Source organism: Balaenoptera ricei, chromosome 9 (genome assembly GCF_028023285.1).
Source record: "Balaenoptera ricei isolate mBalRic1 chromosome 9, mBalRic1.hap2, whole genome shotgun sequence".
Taxonomy (NCBI): domain Eukaryota; kingdom Metazoa; phylum Chordata; class Mammalia; order Artiodactyla; family Balaenopteridae; genus Balaenoptera; species Balaenoptera ricei.
In genome coordinates this window covers 99,083,089-99,102,237 of record NC_082647.1, presented here as the reverse complement: position 1 = coordinate 99,102,237, position 19,149 = coordinate 99,083,089, and the positions used below count along the sequence as shown (strand labels likewise).

Here is a 19,149-nt window from a genome sequence, read left to right as displayed (position 1 = left end):
GTCTTGGCGTGTTGCCCCTTGGATTTATCCTGTATGGGACTCTCTGCATTTCCTGGACTTGATTGACTGTTTCCTTTCCCATATTAGGGAAGCTTTCAACTATAATCTCTTCAAATATTTTCTCAGTCCCTTTCTTTTTCTCTTCTTCTTCTGAGACCCCTATAATTCGAATGTTGGTGCATTTAATGTTGTCCCAGAGGTCTCTGAGACTGTCCTCAATTCTTTTCATTCTTTTTTCTTTATTCTGCTCTGCAGTAGTTATTTCCACTACTTTATCTTCCAGGTTACTTATCCGTTCTTCTGCCTCAGTTATTCTGCTATTGATCCCTTCTAGAAAATTTTTAATTTCATTTATTGTGTTGTTCATCACTGTTTTTTTGCTCTTTAGTTCTTCTAGGTCCTTGTTAAACGTTTCTTGTATTTTCTCTATTCTATTTCCAGGATTTTGGATCATCTTTACTATCATTATTCTGAATTCTTTTTCAGGTAACTGCCTATTTCCTCTTCATTTGTTAGGTCTGGTGGGTTTTTACCTTGCTCCTTCATCTGCTGCATGTTTCTCTGTCTTCTCATTTTGCTTAACTTACTGTGTTTGGGGTCTCCTTTTTTCAGGCTGCAGGTTCGTAGTTCCCATTGTTTTTGGTGTCTGTCCCCAGTGGCTAAGGTTGGTTCAGTGGCTTGTGTAGGCTTCCTGGTGGAAGGAACTAGTGCCTGTGTTCTGGTGGATGAGGCTGGATCTTGTCTTTCTGGTGGGCAGGTCCACGACTGGTGGTGTGTTTTGGGGTGTCTGTCGCCTTATTATGATTTTAGGCAGCCTCTCTGCTAATGGGTGGGGTTGTGTTCCTGTCTTGCTAGTTGTTTGGCCTAGGGTGTCCTGCACTGTAACTTGCTGGTCGTTGAGTGGAGCTGGGTCTTGGCGTTGAGATGGAGATATCTGGGAGATTTTTGCCATTTGATATTACGTGGAGCTGGGAGGTCTCTTGTGGACCAGTGTCCTGAACTTGGCTCTCCCGCCTCAGAGGCACAGCCCTGATGCCTGGCTGGAGCACCAAGAGCCTTTCATCCACACGGCTCAGAATAAAAGGGAGAAAAAATAGAAAGAAAGAAGGTAAAATAAAATGAAATAAAATAAAGTTATGAAAATAAAAAATAAAACAATTATTAAGAAGAAATTTTGAAAAAGTAAAAAACAAAACAAAAACAAAAAAAATGGACAGACAGAACCCTAGGACAAATGGTAAAAGCAAAGCTATACAGACAAAATCACCCACAGAAGCATACACATACACCCTCACAAAAAGAGAAAAAGGGAAAAATATATATATATCGTTGCTCCCAAAGTCCACCTCCTCAATTTGGGATGATTCGTTGTCTATTCAGGTATTACACAGATGCAGGTACATCAAGTTGATTGTGGAGATTTAATCCGCTGCTTCTGAGGCTGCTGGGAGGGATTTCCCTTTCTCTTCTTTGTTCGCACAGCTCCCAGGGTTCAGCTTTGGATTTGGACCCGCCTCTGCGTGTAGGTGGCCTGAGGGCGTCTATTCTTCGCTCAGACAGGACGGGGTTAAAGGAGCAACTGCTTCGGGGGCTCTGGCTCGCTCAGGCTGGAGGGAGGGAGGGGTACGGATGCGGGGCGAGCCTGCGGCGTCAGAGGCGTCGTGGTGTTGCAGCAGCCTGAGGCGCACTGTGCGTTCTCCCAGGGAAGTTGTCCCTGGATCACGGGAGCCAGGCCGTGGCGGGCTGCACGGGCTCCCGGGAGGGGCGGTGTGGAGAGTGACCTGTGCTCGCACACAGGCTTCTTGGTGGCGGCAGCAACAGCAGCCTTAGCGTCCCAGGCCCGTCTCTGGGGTCCGCGCTGATCGACACGGCTCGCGCCCGTCTCTGGAGTTCGTTTAGGCTGTGCTCTGAATCCCCTCCCCTCGCGCACCAGGAAACAAAGAGGCAAGAAAAAGTCTCTTGCCTCTTCGGCAGCTCCAGACCTTTACCCGGACTCCCTCCCGGCTAGCTGTGGTGCACTAACCCCTTCAGGCTGTGTTCACGCCGCCAACCCCAGTCCTCTCCCTGCGACCTACCGAAGCCCGAGCCTCAGCTCCCAGCCCCGCCCGCCCCGGTGGGGTAGCAGACAAGCCTCTCGGGCTGGTGAGTGCTGCTCGACGCCGAGCCTCTGTGCGGGAGTCTCTCCGCTTTGCCCTCCGCACCCCTGTGGCTGCGCTCTCCTCCGTGGCTCCGAAGCTTCCCCCCTCCGCCACCCGCAGTCTCCGCCCACGAAGGGGCTTCCTAGTGTGTGGAAACCTTTCCTCCTTCACAGCTCCCTCCCACTGGTGCAGGTCCCGTCCCTATTCTTTTGTCTCTGTTTTTTCTTTTTTCTTTTGCCCTACCCAGGTACGTGGGGAGTTTCTTGCCTTTTGGGAGGTCTGGGGTCTTCTGCCAGCGTTCAGTCGGTGTTCTGTAGGAGTTGTTCCACACGTAAATGTATTTCTGATGTATTTGTGGGGAGGAAGGTGATCTCTGCGTGTTACGCTTCCGCCATCTTGAAGCTCCTCCACAGTTAATTTTTGCTAATGAAATAGTACCTCATCGTTAATTTGCCTTTCCCTACAGGACTGAGACTAGGGAGAGGCAAGAAAAGTACCTAGGCCCCCAAATTTAAGGACACTCTCACTCTGAGTCATGTGAGTACAGGGCTGACAGCAAGTACCTCCTTAAATTGTGTGCCCTGGGCACCCAGCTTGCCTCACTCTCGCCCCAGTAGTGCTATAGATTGTTGCCTAGAAAGATACTCCAACATGAGTTCAAATGCCCAGTGCCGGTTACTGGGTCCGAGATCTTAACTCTACTGGCCAACTAACAGGTTAGCTTGTTATTGTTTCATGGATGCTGCCAGAAGACATGAAACTCCTGGGTCAAAGACAAAGGACTTTATTGCTGATGGCACAGTAGGCAATGAGATGTTTGTATTTGTGTGAGTTCCCATGTCCCCAAGGCCCATGGGGCAACTCAGAGGATACCAGCTGGATCCTGCACACCTAATGAGCTTATTTCACAGCCCAGGAACACTGAGTTTGGAGAATTCATTGCTTTTATAGCAAGTGGAAGCAAGCCCGTTCTTTTTCCGGGGGAAAATGTTACCTCATCCCTCAAGGTAGCTTACTACAAACACAACCTGGAGAAATGGCCTGAGCAAAGAGCCATCAAGGCCTTGCATTGTTAACACACGCAGCAAAAATGTTCAGATGCCCAGGACCCATGGTAGATGGCCTCTCCCGATATCCAGAAATCCTGCTTCTTAGGCTATATCATCAATATAATGTTATTTTATATTGGTGGCGGGCAGAACTTGCTATGAAACTCCAATTTCAAACATTATATAATCATAATACATAAATTGAAGTCTTGAGCAAAAGTAAATCAGTAGCCACCCAAATACATGCAATGTCCTAGATTTCAAACTTTAAATATTCATGATGTGGAATAAGCATAAATGAAGGTTTTTTTACTCAGATCACTCAGTAGGTAGCTGATTGTATAAAAGTTTACCTTACATGACCTGTTTGAAATAATACAGGATCCTCAGAAAATATATTTCTTTAAATCAATGTCCTAAGTGTCATATATTTTTTTTACCAGAATCTGTGATCAAACTCCCTGTCTCTCTCTCTGTCTCTGTTTCTCACTCTCTCTCTCTCTCACACACACACATATACACATACACGCTTTATTAATGTTTATAAAGCTCTGCATTTGTAAAAGAAGATGAAATTTCTCTCTTAGGTGGAATCAGGAAAATAGGGGTTTTTATTTTATTTTTGGCTGCATTGGTTCTTCGTTGCTGCGTGCGGGCTTTCTCTAATTGTGGTGCCTGGGCTTCTCATTGCAGTGGCTTCTCTTGTTGCAGAGCACGGGCTCTAGGCACGCGGGCTCTAGAGCACAGGCTCAGTAGTTGTGGCGCATGGGCTTAGATGATCCACGGCATGTGGAATCTTCCCAGACCAGGGCTCAAACCCGTGTCCCCTGCACTGGCAGGTGGATTCTTAACCACTGCGCCACCAGGGAAGTCCCAGGGAAATACAGTTTTGAAACAGATAATTTAGGAGTCTGGAAAGAGATTGGAAATAACTAAACCAAATATTTCAGATGCATCAACAGGAGTCTTGTTCCTTAAGAACCACTTAGTATTAACTTGATGGTGCTTTTGGAGGAAAACAAGGAAAGAAAACTAGTACCCCTGATATGAAATTAAGAAACCATCCTTTGTAAATAAGGAATTTCTTGAGGAAAGGCAAATGAGAAGCTTGTAAAAATGACCATTATGAGACTTCCCAGTTTCTCCCAGTTTACCTAAACACATGTTTCTGTGTGAGTGTGTGTATATACAAATGACGTGTATTAAGACTGACCAGCATTCTCATATAAATTTTCTCTAAGTTGTCCTAGTTTGAGCCTAAATGTTTACATGATCAGATTCCAGTCCTAAGAGATGACAAATTTTAAGTCTTCTATGATTTAAGACCCAGTCAAATGTGACACAGAAAAAACAAATATTTGGAAGACTCCACCACTGATAGTATAAGTTTGCTGGAGGTAAATTGTGTGACACCAAGAGATTTTATTGGACTTCTACTCTAAAGACCATACATAGGGTTATTTCAAAGTAAATGTCCCAAAGAACATTTCTGTGTATAATTAAATTATACTCTGGAACTCACTGCTGACCCTTTGGAGTGTCTCCCAAATAAAGCTGAGCTTTTTCCCTTTTGGCTTCTTACAAAATGAACCCAGTTTGTCCCTAGAAGCAACTGGCTTTGATTAGAAGAAAATTGTGGGCTTTTTTCCCAAACTTAACAGAACCTAATGTTGGTTTTCCACAGTAAGATTTTTGTCACCAGTCACAATCCAATAACAAACAATTGAAAACCAAAAGAGGACTTCCCTGGTGGCTCAGTGGTTAAGAATCCACCTGCCAATGCAGCGGACACGGGTTCGAGCCCTGGTCCGGGAAGATCCCACACGCCGCAGAGCAACTAAGCCCGTGCACCACAACTGCTGAGCCTGCGCTCTAGAGCCAGCAAGCCACAACTACTGAGCCCACGTGCCACAACTACTGAAGCCCATGCGCCTAGAGTCCATGCTCCGCGACGAGAAGCCACCGCAATGAGAACTACGCACACTGCAATGAAGAGTAGCCCCCGCTCAGTGCAACTAGAGAAAAACCCGCGCTCAACAATGAAGACCCAATGCAGCAAAAATAAATATATAAAGAAAGAAAATCAAAAGATTCTGTCAGACAACTGTTTGCTTCAGTGTTTCCAAACTGACTGGATTTTTTCCATTAAACTCACTAATAACCTAAATGGGGGTTAGGTAAACATTGCTTTAGACTTGAGGGTTTTGTTTTTATTAGTCCAAAGCAAACATGTATAAATCTTACATAACTGTTTCTTAGAATCAGGATATTCATTTTTTTCATTTTTATTTCTTTCCTTAAAAGTGGAATCCCTTGGAAACACAGCACCAAAAAGATACAAGAGACCTTGATGGTCATCTAATGTCTACCAATGCACTTGTCCTGTATACCAAAGCCACAGCTAGTGCTGTGCCAGCCCCTGCCTGGACACCCCCAATGATGAGAGGGTCACTGCTCTATTGGGAAGCCTTAACTGTTAGAGATTTCTTCCTTATACTCGGTCAAGCTCTACCTTTTCTAACTTCCACCCTCTGGAGTTGTTCATAATATCAGCATCCTTTTTCATATGACATTCCTTCTTGTAGTTGTTTGAGTTTCTACTGGGAAAAAAAAAAGTGGGAAAGGTGGTTACTTTTTGTTACAACTTTGCTACAGATGACTGTTTATCTCATTTTCCAGAATCTCTTCATCCAAGCTTTTGCCCCACCAATAGATTTCCAAAAATAAAGATTTGAACATTTCTTATTCCTTTTTCTTTCTTGTAGGTGCTCCTTCCAAGACGAATCAAAAAGAATGATAGCACTTACCCTTGCAACATATTTTTCTGTGCTGGGGAAGGACAGATTTACTTTATTAACCATGTTTCAGAGATTTGGTTGACATTTTATGTGATGTTTTTCCCTCTATGTCATGTCCCTTTATGCCTTTATAGTGAATGAGATCAAATATATATGATATATATTTCATTACAGCATCCCACTCTTATCTCTTGACCTTATTTTCACCTTTTAGAGCCTTTTAAAAATTGAGGTGAAATTCACATAACATAAAATTAACCATTTAAAGTGAACAGCAATTCACCAGCACAGTGTTTTGCACCCACCACATGGACTTAGCTCCATAACATTTTCATCACCCCCCAAATAATCTAATTTTTAAACTGAGATATAATTGACATATCACATTATATTAGTTTCAGGTGTCTCACATGATTCATATTTTTCTCTATTTTTTATTTTTTAAAATAAATTTATTTATTTATTTTTGGCTGCGTTGGGTCTTCATTGCGCGCAGGCTTTCTCTAGTTGTGGCGAGCGGGGTCTACTCTCCGTTGCGATGCGCGGGCTTCTCATTGCGGTGGCTTCTCTTTGTTATGGAGCATGGGCTCTAGGCACACGGGCTTCAGTAGTTGTGGCACGTGGGCTTAGTAGTTGTGACTCTAGAGAGCAGTCTCAATAGTTGTGGCACAGTGGCTTTGTTGTTCTGCGGTATGTGGAGTCTTCCCAGACCAGGGCATTGGCAGGTGGATTCTTAACCACTGTGCCACCAGGGAATTCCACATGATTCATATTTGTATACATTGCAAAATGATCACCACGGTAATCTAGTTAACATACATCATCACACATAGTTACAGTTTTTTCCCTTGTGATGAGAACTTTTAAGAACTATTTTCTTAGCAACTTTCAAATAAACAATACAGTGTTATTAACTATAATCACCATGCTGTACATTACATCCATGACTTATAACTGGAAGTTTGTACCTTTTGACCCCCTTCACCCATTTCACCCATCCCCACTCCTGGAAACCAGTAATCTTTTCTCTGCATCTATGAGTTTGGTTTGGAGGGTTTTTTAAGATTCTACATATAAGTGAGATCATACGGTATCAATATTTGTCTTTCTCTGTCTGACTTATTTCATGTAGCATAATGCCCTCAAGTTTCATCCATGTTGTTGTAAAAGGTAAGATTTTGTTCTTTTTAGGCTGAATAATATTCCATTGTATATATGTGCCACATCTTCTTTATCTATTCATCTGTCGATGGACACTTAGGTTGCTTCCATGTCCTGGCTATTGTAAATAGTGGTGCAGTGAACATTGGGGTGCATGTGTCTTTTTGAATTAGTATTTTCATTCCCTTCTGATAAATACCCAGAAGTGAAATTGCTGGATCATATGGTAGCTCTATTTTTAATTTTTTGAGAAACCTCCATACTGTTTTCCAAAGTGGCTGCACCAGTTTACATTCCCACCACCACTGCCAAAGCATTCCCTTTTTCCTACATCTTTGACAACACTTGTTATTTCTTGTCTTTTTGATAACCGCCATTCTAACAGGTGTGAGGTGGTATATCCTTGTGGTTTTGATTTGCATTTCCCTGATGATTAGTGATGTTGAACATCTTTTCATGTACCTGTTGGCCATCTGTATGTCATCTTTGGAAAAATATCTGTTCAGATCCTCTGCCCATTTTTTCAGTTGGATTGTTTGTGGGGTTTTGCTATTGAATTGTATGAATTCTTTATATATTTTGGATATTAATCTCTTTCCAGATATATGATTTGCAAATATTTTTTCATATTTGGTAGGTTGCCTTTTCATTTTGTTGATGGTTTCCTTTGCTGTGTAGAAGCTTTTTAGTTTAGTCCCACTTATTTTTGCTTTTGTTGCCTTTGCTTTTGGTGTCAAATCTAAAAATCATTGCCGAGACCAATGTTAAATACTTTACTGCATATGTTTTCTTCTAGGAATTGTACAGTTTCAGATCTTACAATCAAGTCTTTAACCATTTTGAGTTAATTTTTGTATATGGTGTAAGATAATGGTTCAGTTTCAGTCTTTTGCATGTGGCTGTCCAGTTTTCCCAGCACTATTTATAGAGGAGACTGTCCTTTCTCCATTTTATATTCTTGGTTCCTTTGTCATAAATTAATTGACCATACATGTGTGGGTTTGTCCCTGGGCTCTCTATTCTATTCCACTGAGTTATGTTCGTGTTTATGCCAGTACCATACTCCTTTGATTACTGTAGCTCTATAACATGGTTTGAAATCAAGAAGCATGATGGCTCCAGCTTTTTTCTTCTTAAGATTGCTTTAGATATTTGAGGTTGTTTGTGGTCCATACAAATTTTAGGGTTGTTTGTTCTATTTCATCAATCTATTCTTAACATCCTGTTTTCATAATAGCACACTGTTTCTGGTCCTCTTCCTTTAGAATCACTTTATATATATATATATATATATATCCCCAGAATTATTGAATATTTTCCAAGTCCAGAGATGTGGGAGATATTTCTGAGCAGCCCTTGCTCACTGGTCTAATTATTTAAACATATTTATTGATTTAAACAAACTAAAATAGTTATAGTGAAGGTAAAATGCTACACTTATATTTCAAGGTTCCCACAATTTGCAGTTAACTAAGATAATGCATGTCTGTCTCCCCAGCTTGTGAATGTGACACTGATGGGACCATTTCGGGTGGCCTTTGTGTGAGCCACTCTGATCCTGACTTGGGGTCTGTGGCCGGCCATTGCCTGTGTAAGGAGAACGTGGAAGGAGCCAAGTGCGACCGATGCAAGACCAACCACTACGGACTGAGCGTCACCGACCCCCTGGGCTGTCAGCGTTAAGTCAACAGGGCCTGGGCTGCCAACCTGAATGCATTTTAAGGCTTGGAGCTGCCTCTGTCAGGTCTAAAGTTTGGTCATTGTAAGTACCTGAGTCCTACCAGCCTCTGGATTTTTTTTTTTTTTTTAAGTGTACCAAACCTCCCACAAATTTTAGTAAGTTAGTGGAGAACTTTTTTAGGTGGTTTGCTGAGTTTATCATGAAGAACCAGCAGGGGGCGCTCACATTTTCGCTGCTGGAGCAAACACAGGGGAAAATGCCAAGAAATTTAATGCCAAGTTATGAAAACTTAAAAAAAAAAAAAAAAAAAAGTCCTCCACTAGGAGTCTACTCTACAAATTTGTTAAATTACATTATGCATTTTTGCATAGGTTGATGACTTCTTAGGCAATTTTCAAGTGGGGGGTTTCCTTTTTTAAAATTATTTTCTCCCTCTCACACTGCTCTTAGTATTGTCTTATGTTCTCTGTCAAAGAAAAGGAAATAAAGAAGCAAGGAAGGGGCTGTGGGGAAATAGAAATAACCTCAGAGTTTTCTGGGGCCAAATGGGGAGGCCATTGCCTCTAGGATCACAGAAACTCAGGGCTGCCTCGGCTGTCACAGAGCTGCTGATTCCACAGAGAATCTGGGTTAATTATTTCCCTTTGGTCATAGTGTCATGCTCTATGGTTTTGCCCATTTAAGGAACTGGATTATTTGCATGTTTAGAAAGCAGCAAGATGAATCATTCTGTTTAAAAAAAATAAAAAGCTCTTCTTTGTGGACTTGATGCAAAATTAAATTTCAGCATAATGAATTATATAATTTCCTATTATACCTTTCAGTACTCCAGGCATTTCCCGTGGTTCACTAACATTATGCCCTCTGAGAAATGGGCCAAACGTTGGTTTTTTGTTTTGCTTTGTTTTTTCTTTTGTAAGAGCTTCAGTTACACATAATTCACACACAGTTCATTTTTTAAAGTGTACAATTCAGTGATTTTTAGTATATTCAGAGTGTATAACCATCACTACAGTCAATTTTAGAATATTTTCATTACCCCAAAAAGAAATGTGAAGAAGCATTGTTCACAACAGTCAAAAGATGGAAGCAACCCAAGTATCCATCAATGAATGAATGGATAAACAAAATGTGGTAGGTAAACACAGTGGAATATTATTCAGCCTTAAAAAAGGAAGGAAATCCTGATCCAACCTATAATATGGATGGACCTTGAAAACATTATGCTAAGTGAAATAAGCCAGACCCCAAAGGAAAAATATTGTATGATTCCACTAATATGAGGTATCCAGAATAGTCAAATATTAACAGAATGTAGAATGGTGGTGGCTAAGGGCTGGGGGGAGGGAGGAAGAATGGGGAGAGATGGTATTTAATGGGTACAGAGTTTCAGTTTTGCAAGAGGAAAAGAGTTCCGGAGATTGACTGCACAACAGTGTGAGTGTACTTAACATTGTTGACCTGTACACTTAAAAATGGTGAAGATGGTAAATTTTATGTTATACGTATTTTACCATAAAAAAGAAAAGAAAGGAAACCCCATATGCTTTAGCCTCTACCTCCCTATCCCCCCAGCCCTAGGCAAGCACTAATATGCTTTCTGTTTCTATAGATTTGCCTGTCTTGGACATTTCATACAAGTGGAGTCATATAATATGTGGTCTTTTGAGTCTGGCTTCTTTTGCTTACCGCAGTGTTTTCAAGGTTCATCCATGTTGTAGCAGATATCAGTACTTCATTTCTTTTTATTGCTGAATAATATTCCATTGTATGGGTATACCACAATTAATCTACTCGTCAGTTGATGGACATTTGGGCTGTTTCCATGCACATTGGCTTTTCCTGCAGGGGAAATACACATCTTGCTCTGGTTGCACAATTTCTTAGCCTTTACAACATAAGCAGGACTAGCAATGCCAATGGGTGGAAGAGAAAGAGGAGAGAGGGAATGGGAAAAAAAAGTAACGAGGTGCTAAGAAAGAGAGAGGAGAGAAAGGGATATCATAGGTGCGTCTGCCAGAGAGGGAGCTGTTGGTAATAACGGTGACACTCAGAAACCCTTCCCCTAGTCACCCGACCCAGCCAGCCTCATTCAGAACTGTGCCCAGCTCCGCAACATGCATGACCTCTTGTCTCCTCCTAATTGCCATCCAGTAGAACCACATGAGGGCTGCAAAAGTGTCTGGCACTGCATTTCCCGTGCGGGGTTAAATGCAGTCCAATAATGGGACAGCCAGGCAGACAATGAACTTGGCAGGGCAGGCTGCTCTGTGTTCTCGTGGCCACGTGTTTGGCTCATTGTAAGCTGTTAAGGACGTTTACCAGTGTGGAGAAATCAGAATGAGAATAATTGTGTATGCTGTGCTTTCAGCCTGTGACTGTAACCCCCTGAGGAGTCTGCCACTCTTGACCTGCATTGGCCACTCAAGGCCAATGCTTGTGTCAGTCTCTTGCTACTGGACCACACTGTGAAGAATGCACTCTACGTATTTGTCTCTGATTTCGCCTTTAGGGAGTGATGCAGTCTTCTACTGGCATTGCCTAGAAGAGACTTGGTCCTGTTGATTGCTTTCCTTGTCCTATTGTATTTCGGTACTCCCGTGGTAAAAGTATTTACACTACAGGAATCAGCAAACACTGGAAATCAACCCCCATCTTTCTGCAGAGAGCTAGTTGTTAAACATTTACCAGCACCGTGACATTTACCAGTTGGGACTGAATCAACCCAGGCACCGACAGCAATAGTTTTATCCTCTGTTCTCTTGGAAGTACCAAGCAGTAGAATATAAGAGCATTTATCTGGCCCCCTTGTTAAGCCCACCAGATCATGGGGCCTTTTCTTCTGTCTCTTATACACAGTCTCTTTCCCACCCTTACCACTCCATGCCTAAAAATATTTTGGATGAGCTCATTAAAAAAACAAACAAACAAGCAAAAACAAAACCCTTAGATTTAAATGTATTGTAGATTCCTGTGGGAAATAAACCGTTGGATTTTTCACAGACTCCACTACCCACATGAGCATGTATGTCTCAAATTAGCAAAATAAAGCATTCTTCACTCCATAAGAAATGTGTCACGCATTTAGGGAGTTAAAAACCCAGCTCTTTTCTTTGTCCTCTGATCTTGGCAGCCCACCGTGACATTTTAGAAAGAAAAAACAAAAATTTAACCTAATAAAAGAACAGTGACCTTGATGTGTCTGAAGAAATGTAGCTGATAAATAAGAAACATATGTCTGTTCCGACATAGTTTTGTGCTAATATTGTAAGTTGCTTTACTGAAAACACATGGGGATGGGGCAGAAGAGGTGGGGAAAGAAAGCAAGGAAGTATATATGAAGAGGGAACTCTGTGTACAACAGGACAAATAATCTAGAAGTTTCACGTTGGAAGGTGCGCCACGCCGAGCTCCATGACTGTGAGTGGACAGCACAAAAAAAAGAGTGCAGAGCTGGTGAACAGATCAACGGACACACCAAGTCAGATCATTCCAGACAAACCTTAGACTCGGGCTGACTTTTTTTGTTGGCTGGTGAACTGCCACTGTCTACTTAATTGTGTCTGCAAAAGGAAAATAACTGAGCAGGGGCCAGTGATGGCGGAACTTGTCCATCATGGCTGAGCCGAGGCATCTGCCTGGTACCGCACATCTATCAATGGTGCCCTGGATGGTCCCCTGGGGGGCCAACATGGCAGCGTACCCTGCCTAGAGGGGGTTTTCACAACCCCATCCTGGATAAAGCAGCTCAGTTCACATTGTTTTTGCCTAAACTAAAGTTTGGTTTGGGGAAAAATATCAAAAGCCCTTTTCTGCGTTTTGTAACAAATTATGTCAACTTTTGATATTTAAAATCTTTTTGAGTAAACTGGGCATAAAATTTTTCCAAGATAACAACCAAAAAATACGGATACTTAACAAACCAATTTCAAATGAGAGTTCCGTGCCTACTAAGATCTTAATTCTATCTGAGTTTGTTAAGTGGAGATTTGAGGGGGAAGATTTTTCTGAGTATTTTACAGTAAATGTCAGACTTAAGAAGTAGTTGTTTATATCTCACCAGCTGTTTATATCAAATAAAGGTCAAGATGTTGCAATGATGACAAAAGTCTTGAATAGAGTTGAGTCTCTCACACAGGGAGAGTTTGTTAGCCAAAACAATTATTTATAAGCAAGTGATTCTACTAAACTGTGATATTTGTATAAGATTTCAAAATCAGCCTGAATGATTTTTTTTAGCCCCAAACATTTGCCATAATGTGTAAGTAAAAATCCCTAGGGATTTCATGGGAAGGGACTGAAAGCAGTTGCAAGTAAGCTAGTCAAAGAATTTCTCCTGGCTGACCTTAGACAACCCAGCCTGAAGCTAACATTGACGCTGTCAGAGGAACTGTGAGATTTCCACTGCATTTCTTTCTTTCTTTTTTTATTGGAATATAGTTAATTTACAATGTTGTGTTAGTTTCAGGTGTACAGCAAAGTGATTCAGTTATACATATACATATATCTATTCTTTTTCAGATTCTTTTCCCATTTAGGTTATTGCAGAATATTGAGTAGAGTCCCCTGTGCTATATAGTAGGTCCTTGTTGATTATCCATTGCATTTCCATTCAAAGCAATACATAGGCAAACCCCCTGTCCCTTTCATTTCAAGTCCTGGAAATGGGAGGTGTGCATTACCAAGTGCGTAGGCAAGCAAGCTACTGTGTGATTGTTCAGGCTGCATGGCTGTTTGCTATGCATCGATGGAACTATAGTGCTTTTAATATTACACTTCAGAGCAGCAGATGTCTTGAAGGCTGGAATCAACTGAGCATTTTCTCTTTGTAGGTTGGATACTGGGGACTGGAAAATCACCTCCATGGATGTTCTCCCTGTGACTGTGATATTGGAGATGCTTATTCCAATGTGTAAGTCAGTAAAATGAATGACTAAGTTTTGTGGCAATATTCCTCACTCCCATTTCCATCAAATAAATAAAAGCACATTTCATTTGGACATGCTCATAGTCATAGGTGAAGGAGTTCATTCCATGACAAGCAAAGGGCATTGAAAAGCGACGATCTTGAGACATTAACGATAGCCCAACTGATTTCTTTCACTTCAGATATTTCCACGGGTGAGATAACAGTTCTACTGCCTGGGTATCCCGAGGGGGTGTGAAAGATGCCTGCAAATGTGTGATCTGACCTGCCTAAAACTCCATCTTTTTGTCAGCCTGTAAAGAGAGGTCCTGCACTCTCCTTTGCCTGGTTTTTAGAGCAGAATCAGAGAGCCTCTGAGGAGAGAAGTGGCAACCAAGGTTTCACTGATCTGGATTTGCTTGTCAAGACTAGACCTGTAGAATGGAGAGAACAAACTTATGGTTACTAGGGGAGGAAGGTGGCCGTGGTGCGGTCGGGGGGACGGATAGTTAGGGAGTTTGGGATTGACATGGACACACTGCTATATTTAAAATGGATAACCAGCAAGGACCTACTGTATAGTACAGGGAACTCTACTCAATATTATGTAACAACCTAAATCGGAAAAGAATTTGAAAAAGAATAGATACATGTATGTGTATAACTGAATCACTTTGCTGTACACCTGAAACCAACACATCATTGTTAATCAACTCTACTCCAATATAAAAAAAAAAGTTTAAAAAACAAACAAACAAAAATACCAGACCTGTAGATCCATTGTTTCTCCACATCCTCCCCAGAATGGTTGATTGATGGTTTCAAAGAATGGGCCCAAACCCAAGGGGCATTTAGCCCAGCACCCCCAAGGCCCTTATCTTACACTCGTCCCTCCTCCACGTGTTTTTTATGAGGTGGGTTTGTTTTCCCTCAGGTGTTCACCCGAGGATGGGCAGTGTGATTGTCGTCCGCATGTCACAGGTCGCAGCTGCACTGAGCCAGCGCCCAGCTATTTCTTTGCTCCTTTGAATTTCTACGTCTACGAGGCAGAGGAAGCCACGCCACTCCAGGGACTGGCTCCTTTGGTTCGTATTTCATTGACTCTCTTTACAGACTTCATTTGACGGGGTGTGGGTAAATACACACACCCTTGAGATCATGGGTAAGTTACCTGGAAGAGAGTGGTTTTGTCCACAAACACAGAGCAGAGTGGATTCTATCATGGAACTGCAGATTCTATAAAGTCTTGAGGGCAGAGTCTGCATTTTGTTCATCTTTGTGTCCCTGTTCTGGCACAGAGCCTGGCACAGAAGTGTGAATTGCATTAAGTTGTGATGAAATGGACTTGAGTTTTGCTCTTTCAAGGTACCCATCAGATAGAGTGTGTTTATTGAGCATTTCCTGGTCTGTCTCCCTGACAACACTATAAACCGTGAGAGGGAAGGGAGGATGTGTACCCCGTCGCCACTGTTGCTCTAGTGACGAGCACTCTGATTGGTGTGTAGTAGGAAGCCAGGGATCTCTGCTAATGAATGAATGAATACAGTACTGAACCAAGTGTAAGATGTGCTCGCTGGCCTCCTGAAGCTGATCTCGGATTAACAGTCCTCAGTGCTGTTCATAGGAGTGTGTGATTGGAAATGTCGCTTGGTCTGCTTCATTTTCCCTACAAGTCAGAAGTCCTGCGGGAGATGCTCCCTAAAAATATTTATCTCAAAGTGTTATGAGGGGGGCAAACGCAGGCATCTGAACCCATCAGAGAAAATACAAGTTAGCCTCCCATAACACTCTTATGCCTTTGACTCCAGCCACAAGCAGGAATCTGACAAAGGAGAAGGCAATGTGAGGCGAACGACTTCAAGGAGAGAAGGCATGTGAAAGTTGGTTCTGGAGACAGGATTTGGATAGAAAATTGGGAACTCATTCGAGGTTCCAGTGACTAAGTCTTTTCCTGAGGTCTCTTCCTTATCTGGACACGACTGGTGGGAGGGATGAAAATACCCCTTAAGAGGCTTGGAATTTGCTCTTTTACTGACCGAGATTAGGGCAAGAAAAGGAGGCTTGCACTGTCCGGACCTAGACTCACAACTGCGGTGGGTGGAGTCAAGATAAAGCAATCCTATGTCTAGATTCTTCTTCATTGCTTTTAGCATTGCAGGTTTATGATGGTAACTGAAAAAAAAAAAAAAAAAAAAGCTTTGGTAAAAGAATATTGATATTTATATTTAGGCTAAAACTATCATGAAATAATAGGAAAAAAATATATACGTATATACATAGTGACCTTGGCCCCTGGTCCCTGGCACAGAGCTCCCAAAACCTTTGTAATCTTCTAAGGGATGTGAACACTAGGAGCATCTTTTGTTCTAATTTGACCTTTGACCCTGGTTCCTGACACAGAGCTTCCAAATCCTTTGGACTTTCCTGGGTGATAGGAGTGTCATTTGTTCTGATGAGGTGACTCTGGGTGGGCTCCTGGATGGCTTCAGGATGGAGGCTAGTCACCAGAAAGACCAAGCCATGATTAGAAGCTTGAAACTTCTGGCTCCACCCGCCAGCCTCCAGGAAGGGGAGAGGTGAGGGAGATTGAGGTAATGATCCATCATGCGTGTGGGGTGAAGACTCCATACAATTCCCAAAATACTGGGTTCAGAGAGTTTCGAGGCTGGTGACCATATCTGTGTGCTGGGAGGGTGGTGCATCCCAGCCACAAAGGGACAGAAACTCCTGTGTCTGGGATCCTCCCGGTCCTCACCCTATGTACATCTTCATCTGAGTGTTAATCTGTATCCTTCATCATATCCTTTATTATATAACAAACCAGTAAATATAAATAAGTGCTTCCCTGAGTTCTGTGAGCCATTCTAGCAAATGATCGAACTCAAGGAGCGGGTGGTCACAGGAACCCCAGTTTATAGCCAGGTGCATAATGCTGAGCTCCAGGCTAAGATTGGCGTAGAAAGGGATTAGTTAGCATCTCTGCTCTCTAGGAGTTTTTAACCATAGCTGATGTTTTTCATAGATAGCTCAGGATGGGAGCAGTGCCATACAACAAGGGGGGTCCAAAAGTGCATTAGGATTTTGGAGCCACGACTGATCCTTTACGAATGGGCTTAACACACGGGTAGAATCATTTGGCCTGAGACTAGAAATCCATGAGCATTTCCATTGGTGGATGAGGGGAGAAGACAGTCCAATCAGAAAAGTTCTAAGTAACAGCTCAGAGGAGAAACAACACAGGTGTATTTGCAGGTAGAACAGAAAGTTTATATAGGAAAGAAGTACCGGAAGAGAAAATTAGATTCTCCTATTAAAGAGGCTAAATTTTCTTCTTGGGACAATGAGAACTCATTGAAACCTTCTGAGCAAAGGCATGACGTGATGAAGATTGTCCTCTGTGCCCTTACGGACACCATCCAGCAGAAGTGGAGCCTGGGGTGGAGGGGCTCAGGGGGCAGTAGTCCAGACAGGGATGGAGAAAGGGGCAAGGTTCAGGGAGAAGAGAGAGGATGGGGATGGAGACATGAAAGGACATGAATCCAAGACCCCAGCTTTCAAATAATTGTTTTAATACTCAAATTGGAGAGCTAAGAAGAATGACAATTAACTTTCTTGGTGGGTCTTCAGAAAGATATCTATATTTGTATCTACATCTACCTATCTATCTGTCTATCATCTCTCAATCACCTGTTTACCTATTATCTATCATCTATCTATCATGTATCTGTTCACCTATCATTTACCTACTTATCTATCTATCTAATCTTTCTTAGTTTGTCTGGGCTACTAAAAATACCATAGACTGAGTAGCTTATAAACAACATAAACTTATTTCTCACAGTTCTGCAGGCTGAGAAGTCTAAGGTCAAGGTGCCTGCAGATTCAATGTCTGAGACCCACTTCCAGGTTCTTAGATGGCTGAGTCCTCACATGACAAGGGAGCTCTCTGGGACCTCTTTTATAAGGGCACTAATCCTAATTACCTGCCCCAAACCCCACTTCCTAATACCATCAACTGGGGATTCGATTTCAACATATGAATTTGGGAGAGGGGCAGTGGGATACAAACCTTCAGTCTATGGCGATATCCTTGCTACTCAAAATGTGGTGTGTAGACCAACAATAGTGTCATCACTTGTGGATTCATTAGACTTGGAGACTCTCAGGCCCCACCCAGACCTATTGAATCCATTCTACATGTTAGCAAGATCCCCGGGTGATTTGTACACTGTTTGGGAAACACTGGCTTGCTTTCTTATAGAAACTAACTGTGGTCACAAAAGTTAATATTGATTGAATTTAACATGGTATGGCATTTAATATAGTATAATATAAAGTTAATTCCATAATATGTTTTCTGTATAAAAGTGGTAAAGTAGCTTATAATTTTGTCTTACAAGATGAACACAATGGGTGAGAGAGAAAAAAATGAAGAGGACAAATAAACGTAATCCAGTGTGGCCTTTCCAAAGGGTCCTCATCACAGAGGTTGAGGAGCTGGTCAGAGAGCATGGCTGAGAGTCTGAATAGTGACCACAGAGTATGAGGGTTCCTGAAGTTGACTACAGCTGACCTCAAGGCTGCCTGCTTACAGTGAACAAGCAGAGCACCTGTGAAATTCAAAACCTTGACTGTAAAACCAACAATGAAACATCAAGCAAACACCGATGACTAGGGTACAGTGAGAATTTGGAAACGAGCAATTGGAGATTCTAACTGGGTCGGCAGCTGAATGACTAAGGAGATGATATAAAACAGTCCCATAAAACCCAGGATTTTAAGGAAACTGGGTGTTGCATGAATGCTACTCTGCTGTTTTAATAGTTTGGTTGGTGGAATCTTGCTACCCCGGTATAATCTCTCATGGGAATATTTAAGACCAGATTCTGCAAACCATGAGAACTAAGAGAAATTGGTCTGGAGAGTGTTAAAATTACAACATCTAATAATCTTTGAATCTGTATATCATGCATATTGTTAATTTTCAAAACACCGCAAAACCAATAGAAAAGAAGAAATGCTTTCGAAGTTTAGAACTGCACTAGTTGAGCAGCCCTTAAAAAGAAAACCCAACACATAGTCTTAGGACCACTAAAAATTTCCCCTTTTCACAGAGAAACAAAAAATTATAAGCTGCCTCTATGTGTGCTTCCTGAAGCTATTAAGTGAGAATCATGATTACCTTGTAAAGTATGGTATAATCTGAAACTCTTGAACTCTGGTAAAATTGGAAATTTTGTTGGTTACTTAAACTGTCCTTTCTTTTTAAGATATTAGCAACAGCTCTGCCTACATGTGATGTGTATTTCCAGCAACAAGGAGATGATTTCATAACTGACAAAGGAAGCATAATACTGAAGAGAAATAAGAAGCGAAGCATTCGAGCAGATGAGCAGAGTGAGGTAAACCATTTCTT

At 42.0% G+C, this 19,149-nt stretch overlaps 1 protein-coding gene across 1 annotated transcript in view; it reads left to right on the top strand.

The window, feature by feature from the left end:
* LAMB4 (laminin subunit beta 4) overlaps positions 1 to 19,149 on the top strand; it is a 112,110-nt gene that overhangs the window by 25,543 nt on the left and 67,418 nt on the right. The window contains 6 exon segments of the mRNA XM_059932538.1: positions 8,645 to 8,824; positions 11,199 to 11,245; positions 11,247 to 11,308; positions 13,659 to 13,739; positions 14,668 to 14,818; positions 19,004 to 19,135. Coding sequence (XP_059788521.1) covers positions 8,645 to 8,824; positions 11,199 to 11,245; positions 11,247 to 11,308; positions 13,659 to 13,739; positions 14,668 to 14,818; positions 19,004 to 19,135 — 653 coding nt within the window.